Source organism: Mauremys mutica, chromosome 11 (assembly GCF_020497125.1).
Source record: "Mauremys mutica isolate MM-2020 ecotype Southern chromosome 11, ASM2049712v1, whole genome shotgun sequence".
In the NCBI taxonomy this organism is placed as follows: Eukaryota; Metazoa; Chordata; order Testudines; family Geoemydidae; genus Mauremys; species Mauremys mutica.
In genome coordinates, this window is record NC_059082.1 from 55811992 (window position 1) to 55830384 (window position 18393).

At 46.5% G+C, this 18393-nt stretch overlaps 1 protein-coding gene and 1 long non-coding RNA gene across 7 annotated transcripts in view; one reads left to right on the plus strand and one right to left on the minus strand.

Annotated features, from left to right (window-relative positions):
• The window catches only part of GSG1L (GSG1 like), a 127127-nt gene that overhangs the window by 38841 nt on the left and 69893 nt on the right, over positions 1-18393 (minus strand). For all 6 annotated transcript variants that reach the window (XM_044980692.1, XM_044980691.1, XM_044980693.1 and 3 more), the window contains one exon: positions 14066-14233. In XM_044980692.1, the coding sequence (XP_044836627.1) occupies positions 14066-14233 (168 nt within the window). The remainder of the gene's footprint in view (positions 1-14065; positions 14234-18393) is intronic.
• LOC123344455 overlaps positions 1-18393 on the plus strand; it is a 51450-nt gene that overhangs the window by 4206 nt on the left and 28851 nt on the right. The gene's annotated exons all lie outside the window — the stretch shown is intronic.

Sequence of the window (18393 nt, forward strand, 5' to 3'; positions counted from 1 at the left end):
TATTTTTTTTCCAGCCTCTGTTAAAGATAAACATCCATTATGCAGAAAAATGGGAAAACATGACATTTAATCGTTAATATTTCTTTTCACTTCGTTGCACTAGGTCTGTTCAACAGAAAATGAGTGGAGGGAGAGAAACTAGGGGGTGTACATGTGTGTTCATGTGCATCTGTGCGGGGGAAATGTGGGGACAGGTGGGAAAAACTGTGTGCACACATGCATGCAGAGAATTTGAGAGGAAACAGGAGGAAGGGATAATTTGGTGAATGTGTGCATAAGGGAATGGAGCGGGGGGTGCAGGAGTAAACAGGAATTTGAGGGGGTGTATGCAGAGGAATGTAGAAAGTGCGGGAGGGAGTATTTGAGGCATGTCTATGTGTACAGATGAGAGGAAGGGCTAGAGGAGGTGAGGGGAAAGGGGTGCACACTGACTGATTTTTTGCTCTTCCGGTGGTACAAAGCATCTGTGAACCCAAAGTAACTAGCCAGTACATGCTGGCTGTTTTGCATTGCTCCTGACTGGCAGAAATTATCCAGAGCATCCTGGTGAATCTGGCAATAAAAGTTACAACTAAAAACAAGTGATTTCAGATTAATTACTGTGTATCTTCAGGTTATTAGAAATATCACATGGTTACATTCTCTTTGGGTTTCTTGTTCAGCATCCACATGAATTTTTTTAATACTTTAAAATAAAAAGAAATTAAGGTGACATTGAGGCTCAGAGTACATATAGTAACTTAATGGTAAAAAAATTACATGAAGATTGTAATTATCCCAACACCTGTATAAGGAGCGCTTGTGGCAGGGTAAGCGTGTGCGGAGGATATGTCTTCTGGGATGTGTATGTGCTAGGAAGGGGGTGTGAGTGTTTGTGTGGGGGGATTGCATATAGTTAGGAAAAGCTTTAACTATATGTTAGGGATTGGAAATACCAACACAGCAAAGGCAGCTAAGCTCTGGAATAGGCTTCCAAGGGAGGTTGTGAAATCCTTGTCACTGGAGGTTTTTAAGAGCAGGTTAGACAAACACCGGTCAGGGATGGTCTAGATTTATTTGGTCCTGCCTCCGCGCAGGGGACTTGACTAGGTGACCTCTCTAGGTGCCTTCCAGCCCTACATGTCTAACATTCTATTTTATGAGATGTGGGAGTGTTTGGGGTATGTGGTGAGATGTGAGAAGGAGAATTGTCTGATTCTGGAGGGAGTGTGAGATGTTTGGGTGTAAGGTGGGATATTTGTATATGGAAGAGGTGGTTTGGGTCTGGAGGATGCAGAGGGGTTGGGCAGTGTTTGGGGTGAGTATGGTGGGGCATGTGTGTGAAGGGGGTTGTCTGGGTCTGGAGGGTGTATAGAGTGGCATGTGTGTAGTGGGTACATATGTGGTATGGGAGGGTTTGGTGTATGGGTGGAATGGTATGTGTGTGGAGGGGGAAGGCTGGGTCTGCAGGGCATGTGTGTAATGTGGGTGTGTCTGGCCATGTAGAGGTGTGTGTATGTGGTGGGTGGGGCTGGGTTTGCAAGGCATGTGTGTGGTGTGGTCTATGAGTGTGGAACAGGAGTGTTGGGTTGCATGCAGTGTGGAAGTACTTGGGGGTGTGGATTGAGTGGTCTCAATTGTGATATGTGTTTTTTGTCTCCTAATGTCTTCATAATACTGTACAACCCAAAGCATGATGAGATAAAAGCCCCCTGTCAAAAACCCTGGAACAAATCTTCATCCAGGTTCTGATCTTCCCAGGCAGGAACATCTGAACATCCAGTACTGAGCCAGGCATACAGCAGGATGGCCAGTGTGCTCTGGCTAGAGGAAAAACCTCCTTCTCCCCTAAAGAAGTCATCCCATATAGGGGAGAATGAGGCTATTAAATGAGAGATGGCTACATGGTTTCATGAACACCTTTGCCATTATAAATACCAACAGACTGGTTTGGGGAGCATGCCCTGAATGTAGGGAGGAGACCTAGAAGTAAAATGTCTGCTTCAAGCGCAGGGTGTGATGTATTTAGTAGTTCTGGTGTAGTCACACGCACATTCCTGCTCTTCCTCCAGAGTGCCTCCTGAAAGGCCACCCAAACCCACATTCCCAGTCCAGTGAACTTTTGATTGGAGAGCAATACCTACAGCTAGGGGGTCCTCACACCAAGAGATGTCCCACTAAAAGATTAAGTAGACTATTGCTTTCTTCTACAAACTTGAAGCATCTTGGATTTCGGGGGAGGAGAAACAGCAACGTTGGAACTTTGAGCATTAAGGAAAGTTCAACATTTCTAATGTTCTGCTACAAATGGGATAAAAAGCACCATCCAAACAAACATGCAAGGGTTAGAATTGTTAGTCTGCTATGCAATTGACTTGCTCTATTTATCATGCAGGAAGGACTGCTAGAGATGCTATATAAAATTGCTTAACACTTCCCATTATAATCCCATTTTTAATCGCTTATAACTCTGCCACACTTTAACAGGTCAGGAAAAAATTTCCATTCTTGTACTCTATCTCGGGGTGAATTTTTCCGGGAAGACTCACCAAAACTTAATTTGACAATACTAACTTTTTTATGACCAGTTTTTAAAAAGAGCTCTAGCACCTCTGGAGCTTGTAAATTGATGTCAGAGAGGGGCCTTTTACTGTTCTCATAAAACACAACTAAATGTGGCCAAGTTATAAGCCTCAGAAAATCACCATTTGTACTGGCTGAGTAGAAGTTGTCATAGGTTTGCTGCCAAAATCTCTGAACAGTCCATCGGCATTAAGCATGCTGCCTGGCCCTGCTGAGGCAGCTCCAGTGTTTGGAAAGAACCAGGCCTCCAGCCAGGACAAAAATGGCTCATTCCCCTCCTGCTCTCTGCCATCAAAATATCTTTTCACCTATGGGAAAGTGCACAGCTTCCAAACATGTGCTCCCATGCCTTGCTGAGCAGCCTGTTTGTTAGCTTTCCTCATCCAGATACCTTTTAAGCTAATGAAAGGTACACTGAGCAGGGAACCTGGAGGTCATTAGTTCACATCTCATCTCCTTCACTGACTGACATCACTATTTCTGGGCATTTCATGGTGGGGTTTTTTTAATAGCAAGGCCCTTTTGCAGGCAGGTATTCCTGCAATTTCAGATAGAATAATACAGAGGTTATATAAGGTCACTTCCAGTAGAGCTGGGACTAGGGTCTAGCTTTCCCATATGGCTGGCTTCCATCTCAGCCACTGAGCCACCCTGCTTTTCAGAAAGTTTGCCAAATCTGTGTGCTTGTCCATGCTGTATGGACATTCTCACATATGTAACCAATTGTTTGTGATGAGTGCTGAGCCTGATGAGTCACTGGAAATAATTAGCTGCAAGTCCTAAGTGCCCAGCCAAATCCACAGTCTAACCAAGTGACCCCAAGGCAGATCTATAGGTTGCTAATGAAAGCAGCTACTCTAGTCTGCTCGGTGTTGCTAGCTGGCAGTTCTGATATCACTCCCGCTTGACCCACAGCTGGTCACTTAGCTATCCTGTTTGATGTGATGAGTCAGCATTCTCTATAGCAGCTGACCTATGGATGATCACAACCTATTTCTGCTGCCATCTCATGTGGTTACTCTTTTCGTTCAAGGGTAGCAGTCTGTGCTGTGTATCTAATGGTCCTAGATTAAACCCTGCTGATGATCTATGTGGGGAGCTGATATGCTGGCACATGAATTCCTTTGATTTTTTTCATCTGCCACAAGCATGGCAAGCGAGGGGCTGTGTGAGTGTATGTGTGGTGGTTGGGGGGTGGGGAAGGGCAATGGATGGGTGGAAGGAGGAAGGGGCAGTGCATGTATCTGGCTGAGCAGTGTGTGGCAGGAGATGGGCACTATGTGTTTGTGGTGAGGAATGGGGCTGGTCTGTGTGGAACGAATGATGAGCATGCAAGGGGATGGGCAGCTTCAGTGTGGGAGAAGGATGGGCTCAGTATGTGGGGAGGAGAAGAGACGGATTCTGTTTGCAATGGGGTTGGGTGAAGTAGGACTGTGTAGGGGCTGTGGGTGATTTGCAAGGGGGATGATGGCTGGCCTGCGTGCAGGGGAGCTGAGCAATGCCTATATACTGGAGGGGGGGGGTTGTCTGTGCAGGATGTGCAGTGTGTTGGTGGGGAAATGGGTGGTTTGGGGGGTAATGTCTGATGTTTGTGCAGGGAGATGGGTGGTGTGTGGGGAGGATGGGTGTGTCCATGAAAATACATGTTGGTGAGGGTGTGTGGGAGGAAATGGGCCATGGGGTGGAAGGAGGATGGGGGATGGATGAGTTTGGGAGGAATGGGTTGTGTGTGGGATAGACAGGCAGGTGGGGGAGGCAATGAATGTGTGTGAGGGGGACGGGGTGGTGTGTGTGGGGCAAACATGCATGTGTGAGGGGGAATGGGCAGTGTATGGGGGGGCAAGATAGGTAGGGTGCATGCCAGGGGATAGGCAGCTTGTGTGTATGTGGAGGATTGGTAGGATGGGCTGTGTGTGTGCATGTGAGGAAGAGGTGGGCTGTTAGGGGTGTGTGTGTGAAGGGGCATGGGTTGTGTGTGTGGGAGTTAGGTGTTTGTGTGGGGGAGGATGAGCAGTGTGTGTAGGGAGTTGTGTGAGGAAGTAGGCAGTCTGCATACAGAGGAATAGACACTGGGGAAGAGGTGGGGTGTGTGGGGGGAATGAGCACTAGGTACCTGTAGCCTGTCCCCTAGATATGTGTGAGGGTGGAATGTGTTGTGTATTTGGTTGTCATGGTTTTTGTTCCTATGGCAACTGAGTTAGATTATTAGGGGATAGCCCAGCCGGTTTCGGACGGTTGGGTGAACTCTGTGTCTGTAAATAAAATGGTAGTTTTGTTAGCTGTCTGCTGTCTGGCCTCAAGTGATTTCTTCCTAAACCGGCTGTCCCCAAGGATATAACAAGTGGCGACGAGGGTGGGAGTCCGGTGCTGCTCCAGTAACAGAAGGAAATAGAAGTCAAGGTAAAGAACAAACAAACAAAAAAGCTGCTTGTTTGCACTGACTGTGAAAGTGAAACTAAAAATCATGGCTACTCTGACCAGGCCACTGGAACCTTTTGATGAGAATATAGAGCAGTGGCATGTGTATACTGAGCGTTTTGAGCTTTTTGTTATTGCAAATGACATTACAGAAGCGAAGAAGGTGCCAATATTCTTAAGTGTTGTAGGGGCTAAAACCTACTCCCTGCTACGCAGCTTACTACACCCTGTTAAGCCAGCGACTAAATCTTACAGTGACATTGTGGAAATCCTGGGGTCCCATTTTTCCTCCAAACCACTTGTAATTGCTGAAAGATATAGGTTCCACAAAAGAGACCAAAAGGAAGATGAAACAGTTGTACAATTTGTAGCAATTTTAAAAAAGCTAGCAGAACACTGTGAATTTAAGGAGATGTTAAATGATGCCCTGTGTGACAGGTTAGTGTGTGGCCTCTACAGTGAAGCTATACGGAAGCGCCTACTGACAGAGGCTCAGCTTACATTACAGAAGGCTGTTGATGTAGCCAGTTCCATGGAGACAGCAATAAGGGAGGCGCAATGCATCGGTGCATCCCCTAGGGTGCAAAAAGTGTCACAAGAACCGATCCACAAAACTGTGCAGAGTCAAGAATGTTACCGCTGTGGTAAGCCGGGTCACCAGGCATCAGAATGCTGGTGTAAGGACCTGGTGTGTCGACACTGTGGCAAAAAGGGACACATTGAGTATGCCTGTAAACAAAATAAAAAGAGGCCTGTGGTCTGGCTGACAAAAAGAGGAACCCTGCATACCCTAGAGCAGACCCAGGATGATCAAAGTGACTCCTCATCGCAAGAGGAAGTGCCACTGCATGTTTTGTCTTTGGCAATGGGCTCACATGAATACTGGGTAACCCCGTTGTTGGAGGGCAAACCTATACGCATGGAATTGGACACCGGTGCAGCCGTCTCGCTGGTCTCCAAGACTGTGTATAAAGAAAAGCTACAGCATCTTCCGCTTAAGGCAACAAAAACTGTTCTGAAGACGTATACGGGAGAAGCTGTGCTCATGTTGGGCACTATTGATGTTAAGGTGGAGCTCAATGGACAGGCTGCTAAATTGCCACTGTTTGTGGTGAGAGGTAACTACCCAGCCTTAATGGGTAGGTCTTGGCTTGGGAAGATTCAACTGAACTGGGCAGAAGTGCACCGGATGACTAAAGAAGAAACCAGTCTAACCCCTATACTAAGGAAACATGCTGCTGTTTTTGGAGATAATTTGGGAAGTATGAAGGGAATCACTGTGATATTGAACATTAAACCTGACAGTCCACCAAAATATCTGAAAGCCCGAACTGTGCCATATGCCATCAGGCCGAAAGTCAAAGCGGACCTGGAGCGCCTGGTCACCAATGGAGTCCTAATACCAGTTACCCATAGCTCATGGGCCACTCCTATCGTTCCAATAGTGAAGAAAGATGGCTCTCTCCGGATTTGCGGTGATTTTAAAGTCACTGTCAACCCAGTGTTGTGTGCAGAGCAATACCCGCTTCCCCGCTTCGATGACCTCTTTGCAGGCCTGGCTGGGGGACAAAAGTTCAGTAAGATTGATCTGAGTCAAGCATATTTACAGATGCACGTCGATGAAAAGTCCCAAGAGCTGTTGACTATTGTGACTCATAAGGGGCTTTATCGATACTGTCGCCTACCCTTCGGAATAACGTCTGCTCCCGCCCTGTTCCAGAGGGCTATGGACCAGATCTTGTGTGGCTTGTCAGGAGTTCAGTGCTATCTGGATGATATCCTGGTCACTGGAAGAAATGAAGAGGATCACTTAAAGAATTTAGAGGCTACCCTACAAAGACTGGAAGAGTATGGCCTACGAGTTCGCAAAGACAAGTGTGAATTCTTCAAGCCCTCTGTTGAATATTTGGGACACATCATTGATTCTGCAGGTCTTCATAAGGCCCCTGCAAAAGTTAAAGCTATTGTGGAGGCTCCCCCACCTCGAAATGTAAGCCAGCTGCGCTCGTTTCTAGGACTCCTGAACTATTATGGAAAGTTCATCTGACAGTTAGCCACACTGCTAAAACCACTTCATGAGCTCCTTGGGCAGAACAAGGCATGGAAGTGGACTGAAGCCTGTGATGTTGCATTTAACAAAGCTAAGGATGCATTGCTAAATTCTGAAGTTCTAACGCACTTTGATCCATCCTTACCCCTACAATTGGCCTGTGATGCCTCCCCTTATGGAGTGGGAGCAGTCGTGTCACACATTATGCCTTTGGGAGAAGAGAGACCTATTGCTTTTGCTTCACGCACTCTAAGCAAAGCAGAAACTAACTACGCCTAAATTGAACGTGAGGCATTAGGAATTGTTTTTGGAATTCGGAAGTTTCATCAGGACCTGTTTCCTACACAGTCCGGACTGCAGAGAATCTTACCTGGCGGCGACATATAGATCAGCTGTTCCCAGGTCATGCCAGTCCTCAGGACACATCTGCAGTTGAGTGGTCTGACTTCACCACTTCTGGTGAGACACTGAATCACAAATCACCTGTTTCTGACTGTTCTCCTCCATTACTGCCAGCGGCTGAGATACCCCTTTGCCCAGCACAAGCTGATACCACCTCCTCACCTGTTCGTGCTGCGGACCCAGAGCCCATGGTACTTTTGGGTGCAACAACACCAGAAGTTTGCCGTAATCCACCTAGAGACAGAAGGTCTCCTCATCGGCTGGATCTTTAGCTAGGGCGAACCCACGGTTATGGGGCAAAATAATCCCCAGGGTTTAGCCGGGAATGGAGGCAGTCTACCCTCCTTCTCTAGTCTAGTGTGTGTTTTATTTAGGGGATGTTCTTATTAGGGGGGGAGGAATATGTTGTGTATTTGGTTGTCATGGTTTTTGTTCCTATGGCAACTGAGTTAGATTATTAGGGGATAGCCCAGCCAGTTTCAGCCGGTTGGGTGAGCTCTGTGTCTGTAAATAAAATGGTAGTTTTGTTAGCTGTCTGCTGTCTGGCCTCAAGTGATTTCTTCCTAAACCGGCTGCCCCCAAGGATATAACAGAATGGAAACTTGTAGGTGGGTGGAGCTGGGTAGTGTGTGTGAGGGGGTGACGTGTGGAGGGTGCATGCAGAGGGATGGGCAGCATGTGTGTGAGGAGGTGGTGTGTGTGTGGGGGGGTGTGTGTGTGCAGGCAGAGGGATGGACAGCATGTGTGTGTGAGGGTGATGTGTGAGTGGAGTGTGCATGCAGGGGGATGGGCAGTGTGTGTGAGGAGGAATGCACTATGGGGGGAATGGGTGATATGAGTGCATGGGGCAGGTGAGTGGCTTGTGAGCAAGTATGCATATGGCATATGAAAATGGTGTGTATTTGGCCTGTAGAGGATTGACAGGAGAAGTGTGTGTGTGTGTGTGTGTGTGTGTGTGTATATGGTAGTGGGCATGATATGGGGATGGGTTGTGTGTGCATGGGGCAGGGATGAGGAGAGTTTTTGTGGAGGTTTGTGTGATGTGTTGAGAGGGATGCTTGGTGTGTAAGGGATGGGTGGGGTGTGGGGGAGTATGGTGTGTGTGTGGGGGGGGAGGGAAATGTCTAGAGTCTGGGGGGATGGGTAGAGCATGTATATGTAGGCAGATGTGTGGTGTCTGTGGGCAGGATGAGCAGTGTGGGGAAGGAATATGGGAAGCTTGTGTTGGGTGATGTGGGGGGGCAGTATGGGCAGTGTGTCGGTAAGGGGGTTGGATGGCATGTGAATGTGTGTGAGATGGGTGATTTGTGTGGGAGTGTGTGGAGAAGATGGCAAGTTGTGAGGGGATGGTTATATGTGTACCAGAATGGCAGGCTGGTGTGTGTTTGTGGGAAGATGTGTGTATTACTGGAAGAGGATGGGCTGTGTGTGAGTGCTTGCAAGAATGGGCAGTGGGTGGTAGGTAGCAGGGGTGGGGTGGATGGATGGTGGTTGTGTGTGAAGGGGGGTGGGTAGTGGGTATGGAGGGGGATGTGATTTGTAGGCAGTACGTAGGATGCATGGGATGTGTGTGTGGGGTATGGCGAGGAGGAGCAGTGGGTGTATGCAAGGAAGGCTGCAGCGCATGGGGGTGGTTTGTAGATGGGTGGGTGTAGCGGAGTGGCTATCCGCTCCCGCCTGGTGGGGGTTTAAAACAGCCCTGGGAAGGGGCTTTTAGCTGGGCTGATTGGGAAAGTGGCTGCAGCTGGAGGCCACGCCCCAAACTGAAGCCCTGGGGCTTATAAGAAGCAGGGAAGCCAGAGCCCAGACAGTCTCTCTCTGTTTCTAGAGGGAGATGGGCCTGGCTGCTGAGGGCTTGAGACTAGATACCTGAGTGAAGCAGGGCTGGGGGACAGGCTGAGGAGCTAGGGAAGCTCCAGCCTGGAAAGCCCCAGGCTGCGGCCTAGCAAAGGGCCAAAGGTACTGGGAGTTGCAGAGGGCAGCCCAGGGGTAGGACAAAGCAGCAGGTCCAAACCCCTATTGCCTGTGATGAGTGGGCTGATACTGCAGTCTGCCCCAGGGTGTGGGGCTAGACCATGACCCTCAGTGGCCACTACTGAGGCGAAGTGGGGATAGTAGGGTGGGGGTTCCCCTGGGAGGGGAAGACCCTATTATAGTAAAAGGGGCACCGGGTCCTGGGAGGGACACGGTGCCGATAGTAAAAAGGGGGATCACCGGCCTGCAGAGGGCGCTCCGTGCTGAAAAAGAGCCAATTCCCCAGGAAAACCAGCAGGAGGCGCCGCGGCGGTGAGTCGGCCCGTTTACAGTGGGGTAATATGGATGAGCACTGTGTGGAGGGGATAGGCAGTGGGCCTATCCCACTGGGATAGGACACTTGCAGAGGGGGATGGGTGCATGTGTTTATGGGTAAAGATGAGTGTGTGTATGGAGGAAAAGTGTGTGTTGGATTGGGGGGTGTTAGCAGTGATTTCCCCAACACACAAAACTGGAGGGGGGTGTGAGCTAGTTACATACCAATTTAGTGACTGTTTGGAAATCTGAATTTAAACTGAAACATTAATACACACTTTAAAAGCTTATACAGTGTATGATAAAATGTGTATCTGAAAAAGTATAATAGATTTGAAAAGTATGAACATAGACTAGCTTCCTTGCTTCCTTATACAGCTGTTTGTTATGATGTCAGTGCATTTATTTCGGTGATGTTGGCCAACCTAATAATTTCAAAAGATGATTTGTAAGCAAAGTCTAAATGAGCTCTCCCTGACAGCTAGTGACGAGCTGGGGCTGCGGGGAAAGGCTTCAGGGCCAGATTATATTTACATTCACACCTAATCTACCTCGGTATCCAGCAAACAGAGCTGTGTTGTCCAAGCAGGGGCGGCTCCAGGCCCCAGCACGCCAAGCACGTGCTTGGGGCGGCATGCCACGGGGGGCGCTCTGCCGGTCGCCGGGAGGGCGGCAAGCAGGGTGCCTTCAGCGGCTTGCCTGCGGACGGTCCGCTGGTCCCACGGCTTCAGTGGAGCCACGAGACCAGTGGACCCTCCGCAGGCACACCTGCGGGAGGTCCACCGGAGCCGCGGGACCGGCGACCAGCAGAGCGCCCCCCACAGCATGCCGCCGTGCTTGGGGCGGCAAAATGTCTAGAGCCGCCCCTGTGTCCAAGTGATAGATTTTGGCTAGGGTTGGGTTACAAACCACTTGAATGTGGGGGGGAATGGAGGATGAAATGTTGTTCTTATTGTATGAGTAAAGGGCAGTAGAACTGTACTTAGCCTGTGATGATTTGAAGGCATCAAGAGAGAGGGTGGGGACCTGTCCCTCTCCACTGTTTAAGACAGAGCTGATTAGGCTCCATAGATAGTCTTTTGTTCTGTTAAGTGACCACTGCAGCTGAAATCACTGACAATCAGGTCTAAGTGCTTAGTCCTGTTGTGGGGACAGTGTTCCTGTGGGGACAGTGTTTTTGTGTAAGAGACAGCCCAGACTGCACTAGCAGTGAGGTTCCCCCACTGAGAGCTCAGCTGAAATCACTGAGAGCTGGTGGAACCTCAAGAGACCAACTCGCAGAGGTCACAGTGGCAGGTGGCAGCAGAAAGTGACTGCACAGGGCCATTGGCAACAGAGCGGTGGAGTGAACGGTGGCACAACGAACAGCCGTGGCCAGAGCGAACAGTGAGCAACTGGAGGAACAAGCAAGGTGCCTTCTTGCCCCCCACCTGGGAGGTGTACTCATGTGAAAGCACCTCTGAGTCTCTACTGACCAAAGACAACATTGGTGAGCGGGGTGCGGTGGAGGGAAAAGTGAGGGGCACGTTAAATAAACATTTGTTTGTTGGACTATATTTTAGTCACTTTGCTCCAGAATGCTAGATTTGTGACTGGGAATGGAAACTTATATAAATATGTTTCCTAGTAGGCCAAGATTTTTAAAATGCATTATTTGCCAAGGTTGTTATCTCACATTGTTGCTATCTTGAGAGATCATTATGTTGGGGAGTTTCTGTACTAAACATTTTTATTATTATAATTAATTTTTACATAAGAATGGTCATACTGGGTCAGACCCATGGTCCATATAGCCCAGTACCCTGTCTTCTGACAATGGTCAAGGCCTGGTGCTTCAGAGAGAATGAACAGAACAAGTAATCATCAAGTGACCATCCCCTGTTGCCCATTTCCAGCTTCTGGCAAACAGGCTAGGGACACTTAGAGCATGGTGTTGCAGCCCTCCCATCCTGGCTAATAGCCACTGATGGACCTATTCTCCAGGAATTTATCTAGTTCTTTTTTTAATCCTATTATAGTTTTGGTCTTCACACCATCCCCTGGCAAAGAGTTCCCTGGGTTGACTTTATATTGTGTGAAGAAGTACTTCCTTTTGTTTTTTTAAAACCTGCTGCCTATTAATTTCATTGGGTGACTGCTAGTTCTTGTGTTATGTGAAGGATTAAATAACATTTCCTTATTCACTTTCTTCGCACCAGTCAAGATTTTATAGACCTCTTTCATATCCCCCTTAGTCATCTCTTTTCTAAGCTGAAAATTCCCAGTCATTTTAATCTCTCCTCCTGTTTCATACCCCTGATCATTTTAGTTGCCCATCTCTGTACCTTTTCCAGTTCCAATATATATATATTTTTAGGATGGGTGACCAGATCTGCACACACTATTCAAGGTATACACATACCATGGTATACACCACTTGCATCCGAAGAAGTGGGTATTCACCCACGAAAGCTCATGCTGCAAAACGTCTGTTAGTCTATAAGGTGCCACAGGATTCTTTGCTGCTTCTACATACCATGGATTTATATAGAGGCAATATGATATTTTCTGTCTTATTATCTATCCCTTTCTTAATGATACCCAACATTCTGTTTGCTTTTTTGACTGCTGCTGCACATTGAGTGGATGTTTTCAGAGAACTATCCACAATGACTCCAAGATCTCTTTCTTGAGTGGTAGCAGCTAATTCAGATGCCAACATTTTGTATGTATAGTTGAGATTGTTTTCCAATGTGCATTACTTTGCATTTATCAACATTGAATTTCATTTGCCATTTTGTTGCCTAGTCACCCAGTTTTGTGAGATCCCTTTGTAACTCTTCACAGTCTGCCTGGGATTTAACTATCTTGAATAGTTTTGTATCATCTGCAAATTTTGCCACCTCACTGTTTCATCTGGAAAAATGGGTAATATGTTGAATAGGACTGGTCCCAGTACTGACCCCTCAAGGATACCACTATTTATCTCTCTCCATTCTGAAAACTGATAATTTATTCCTACCCTTTGTTTCTGATATTTTAACCAGTTACTGATCCATGAGAAGACTTCCCTCTTATCCCATGATGGCTTACTTTTCAAAAGTCAATTTAATTTTTTTTTTAATTTTATATATTTTTTAGAAATCTAGACCTGTTATGCATTTTGGTGTAACTTGCATTATTCTTATGTTAAATTTGCATCATCCTAACAAAACATTTACTTTATTCATATCTCTTTTATATATCTGATCCTGACCTGTAAATTCAAACACCCCCCCCTAATTTCAATTCCTGGGGAAACCACTGTGTGTTAGTATGCAGGGGAAGATGGGCTGTGTTTGTGTGTGGTGGGGTCAGGTGAGTTGTGGATTTGTGAGCATGGAGAGTGGAGGTTGCGAGATGGGCAGTGGATGCAGGCAGCAAGGGAATCACATATTTGTTGTGAGTGCTCATGTGTTAATGTGAGAGAGAGTGGTTGGGGCACATGCTGGGGAAGGAGGGGGGTGACTTCATCCTTCTTAGAATGAGGAGATGTGTGCGTGGCAGGGGTGAGAAGTGGTGTGCATGTGTGGCAGGGCTGTGAGAAATGGAGAGGGGGTGTCCATGGCAGGTGGGGTGTGTTCACAAGTGGTGGAGCTGATAGGTGAGGTGTGTGTACAGGGGAAGGAAGACCAGTTCTGTGTGTGCATGCATGGCTGAGGGTGACGGGTGGTAAGTGGGTGTCTCAGGGAGTATGTGGAATAATGAGGGGGTCTGATGTGTTCTGGGTGGAGAGGCTGGTGGAGTATGCAGTTGTCCCTACTCCCAAAGGCTGCACATTTCGGACCCTGGGTCAGAGCACAATGTCTGGCTGTTGCAATGGAGAACACATTTTACAAATTGAAGCCAATCACATCATTGAATCCCAGCAGGCCTGAACCCATTTCTAGGCATCTGTACTACCTGGATTCTCAATTGCTTTTTGCAAGCAGATGCTCCCAGAGCAGGGGCAGCTTCCTTTAAACAAAGGGAAAATGTCATTTTCACCAAACACTGAGCATTGGTGTAAGACTTTCAGGCTACTCACACTAGGAGAAAAGTCTTTGCTTCCATTTGCAACATTGCCTGCAAATCAGACACATGCCATAGGGAGCTTGCCAGTCCACCTTTAATGAGGACGTAAGAAGTGGCACGTGGGGACTTCACAACATTGAAGAAAAAAACACAAGTCAAGCAGAATCCTATGGGCTTCTCTTTAACATGGTTCTTCTCCAAGTATCTCATACTCCACCCAAATCTACTGAGGTGGGTGAGATCCCAGACTTTCTGAGGCTAGCAGTAGAGTCCACAAAAACCTCCACTGACCCAGAGACTGACTGCACTGACCTTTCTCTGAAGTACTTGATTGCCTCCTGGTCTAGGAAGGTCTGCTCCTCTCGAAAGCCCTGCTCAAAGATTTTGCGCTTGTGTCTGAACTCAATTACAGTCTTAGTGTAAGAGTTCAATGTAGTGACTGAGGCAGCCATGCAGCAGGTGAAAGAACCCCACGCCAGACTGTGGAAAGAAAAACCAGCAGACAGAATGGGGTTAAGACAGCAGCCCACCTTGTGTTTCTGGAGGCAAGAGACGCATGCAAATGGAGCGTGGTCAGGAATGACCAACACATGAGAGATAAGATGGGTGCAGTAAAGATGTAAGAAGAACTTTGTGCAATCTCAAAAGCTGGGCTTTCACCAACAGGAGTTGGTCCAATAAATGATACACCTCACCCAACTTGTCGCTCCAACATCCTGGGACAAACATGGCTACAACAACAGATTTGACTCATTTTACTTCAAGAGAACTCTGACTAGAGCTAGACCGCTTGGCTCAGACAACAGCTTATTCACCAAAAAACATATATATTTTTTTTTGGTCAAACAAAACTATTCACAAGTTTGGGTCAGTGGATTCAGCTGAATAAAAAAAATATTCAAAACAATTAATTTCAACATTTTCAGAATGTTTTGACTTTTTAGTTTGAAATGACATTTTGTTAAGAATTTTTAGCTGGATTTTTTTAAAGGGTTAAAAAAACACCCCATACCAAGATGTAATGTAACACACTGAAAATCCCAAAATATTTAAGTTCAGATCAAACAACGTTTTGTTTAATCTGAAATAAGGTGAGTTTTTCGTCTTTTGTTTTTTTCGTTTTGTCCACTGAACTAGAAACAGTGATTATTCATTCAGCTCTGTGGCCTGATCTCTAATGCAAGGCAGGATAACTTGGGCCACAATTATCCTTGGCACTGAGAAGTCCTGTCTGGTAACATGGATGCCACAGTTGAGTGGGGTGACATTTTTCAAATGAATAGTTTATTCTCCAAAAATGCAGTTTCAGTTGACCTAAAACTAGTCATGAATGTGACATGAATTCATTGAATGGTTTTAGTCAGGTTTTTATTTGTATTTTTGGGGCTTTGGTGCTAGTCACAAAACAGCAGTAGGAAGAGGTGGTGCCCACCTTATAATTCAGTGATTGGGGACCTTACGTGGGCTGTGGAGACCACAATGTGGCTCCCTCTGCTGCCTAAGGTTGGAGTGGGATTTGAACTGGGGTCTCCCACACTGCAGGAGAGAGCACTGAGCTATAGGGTAGACTCTATTTTTTTTTAAGACAAAACATAGGAAGGGAATGACCTAGGGAGTCATTCCCATTTTTGCCTATGTGCCCCCAGCCGATCTCAGCGAGGCCAGCCAGGAACATCCATGATAGCAGCAGACGGTACAGAATGACTGATAATGGTCATCTCATTGCCAATTAACAATGGCATGGCAGACAGTACAATATGACTGGTAACCATCTCTGCTATCTTGCAAAGGCAAATGTACAAGGCAGGTTTCTCTGGGTATGTCTACACTGCACTAAAGGACCTGCAATGCAGCCAGGCTGGGTCAGTTGACTCCTGCTCCCAGGCTTGGGTTGTGGGGCAATAAAATTGTGATGTAGACCCACCCACCCACCCACATGCAGGGTCTCAGAGCCATACTGCTCTTTTTAGCTCTGCTGCCCAGCCCTAGGAGCCTGAGTCAGCTGACCTGAGTTCTGAAATTTGGTACATGGGATTTTTATTGCAATGTAGTTGGAGCTATGCTTAAAGATCTTAAAAATTTTCATTAATTCAGCATCTGAAAAATGTTGGAAATTCTGAGTTAAAGTTAAAAAAATCCAGACAGGGTAAGACCTGGAAATGTTCAATTGATATCCAAACAACCTTAATTTTGCCCGGCAGCAATGTAATAAATACATGGGTATGTGATCCTAGATTAGATTAAACTGATTTTTAAATACAACTAGGAGGTTGAATGCCAATTCTTGCTTTAAGTGCAAAAATCAGCTCAATCTTAACTATGCTGTCATGACCTGCACCTCCATAACACTGGCTGCAATTAGTCTAGTTACCTATATGTCCCCATTGCTATAACATCTGAGCACTTCACAAACATTAATTCCCACAGCTCCTATTTGAGGAAGGGTGGTGTTCTTCTCCCCTCCCCTCCCCCCACCATCTTACAGAAGGGACTGAATCAATGTAAAACTATGCAATTGTACTAATGTCACACAGGAAGCTTGTGACATAGTCAGGAACAAAACACCCACCCTCTAAAGCCCAGCCATGAGATGACCTTTCCTCTCCTGTACTTCTTCAGTAGGGGGAGGTAGGCCTTCCTGCTGTGTAGGCCAGACACTCAAACACTAGAACTGGATTTAAAAGGAAGCTATAAATAATAGCTATTTATGTTGCTGACTTAGAGGTAATCAAACTTCATACTTCAAGGCATCATCTGATCCCCAGGGAATTTCCCCCTACATACAACACCTCACAACTGGCCTGAAGGCCATGTAGGGTTTTTTGTTTAGTTTTCACCCTCCTCTAAAGCATTCCATGTGGGCCATTGCCAGAGGCAGATACAGTTGTCTGGTCTGTTGGGCAATTATGTTTGTGTTAATCTGGAAGGAGGGAACATAGTTTTATGGTCAGAGCAAGGACCTGGGAGTGATGCGCTGGGCTCTTTTCTCAGCAGTGCTACTGGTTTGTTGCGTGGCCTTTGGGAAGCCACTTGACCTCTGGCCTCAGTTTCTCAAACTGCAGAACAAAAATATTGATGATGTGCACCCCTTTCCAGGGGCCACTGGGACTGATCTGATGTTTCTATAGTGCTTGGAGGTCCTATGAGAGGAGATATTCCAGAATGGCACCATCATTACCATGGAGATAAAAATGTTAAGCATGATAATGTGTCTCCTTCACTCAGGGAAGCTTGGCAGGAGACAGTAGCTATAACGTAAACAATCAATAGACACCAAAGAAACTGAAAGTTTGGTTAGACTTGAAACAAATGTGTGAAGGTTTGGGAATGCTCAGTGCCCATGACCTGGGCCATGGCACCTTCAGCCTCTCCCTCACAGCTGTGTCAGGCTGCTTCTTGCTCATCGCTGAACTGACACTCAGTTAGTTGGCCTCTGCAAATCCAATATTTATGTGGCTAACAATGAACTGGTGCATAGTGAGTTCTGAAACCAGGGTGGGGGCCCCAATAGTCTCCTGATAACCCTTCTAAAGGGGGTGATGGAGGCTAATAATTCCTTGCACTGGAACATAGGCGGGATTGTGGGGGATAACAGTCATGTGGGGGGGTTAATCCCAGCAGTGGGGAGTGGGGGGCTAAAAATCCCCTGCATTGGAATGTGGGATTTGGAAGAGGGGGAGGGCTAATCCCTTGCCTCACAATGTGGAAGGGGCTAATAATCAACTGCACTGAGGTGTGAGGGGCTAAGAACATCCTGCCTCAGATCCTGGAGGGTTAATAACCACCTGCCTTGGGATGGATGTGTGGGTGGAAGGATCATTAATAATCCCCTGCATTGGTACCTGCAGGGATTGTGTCCACACCTGCCTGATTCAGGGAGTAGAATTAAAATTACTCAGTAATTTAAAAAAATTAAAATACAATAAATTACAATGGAAACCCCTTCCTCAGGCTCCACAGGACAATGCAAGCTGTTGAAAGTTGTGAAAACTGCCTGTGATTAAAATATTCCTAACTCCCCAAATTCTCCTATACTAGTCAAATGTGCCAGTTCTCCTAAAGGGCAGAAAAATAAAACATACTGGGGGCTGCTAGGCCAAGCCAGTATTTTTATCTCATGAGCACAATAAATTTGGGACTCTTTCCAAAAACCAACCCCCCTCACTGTACATTAAATTCTCTCCAAAACACTTTGTCTGATTTGTCTCAAACCTTCCAAGAAACTCCCCCTGGGTGCTGTTGTGAGATCCAAAGAGCTATGCCTCCCACTGCCACATAGGGGCATTGCAGTTTCTATAGAAAATTTCCCTGTAAGGCACAATTGAGCCCTTACTGTAAATGCATGAAACCAAGAGTTTCAGAAATGTTATGGCACCTAATTCAAATGTATACACTTAATGGAACTGCTCTCAGTGGTGGTAATTGTGGATGCAGTTGACTTGCAAGAGATATATAATTTTTATTTGCAATTTCATAACTAGCCAATGCAATCCAATGTCCATGATCAACTGCAAGTGTTTTTGCACTTGAAAATGTATATACAATTTGCTGGAGATTTAGACCATGTTTGTAACCCCTGCACTGATATCTATAATCAGACAATTCAAGGGTGAGATGAAGATACTAAATGAAGGAGACAC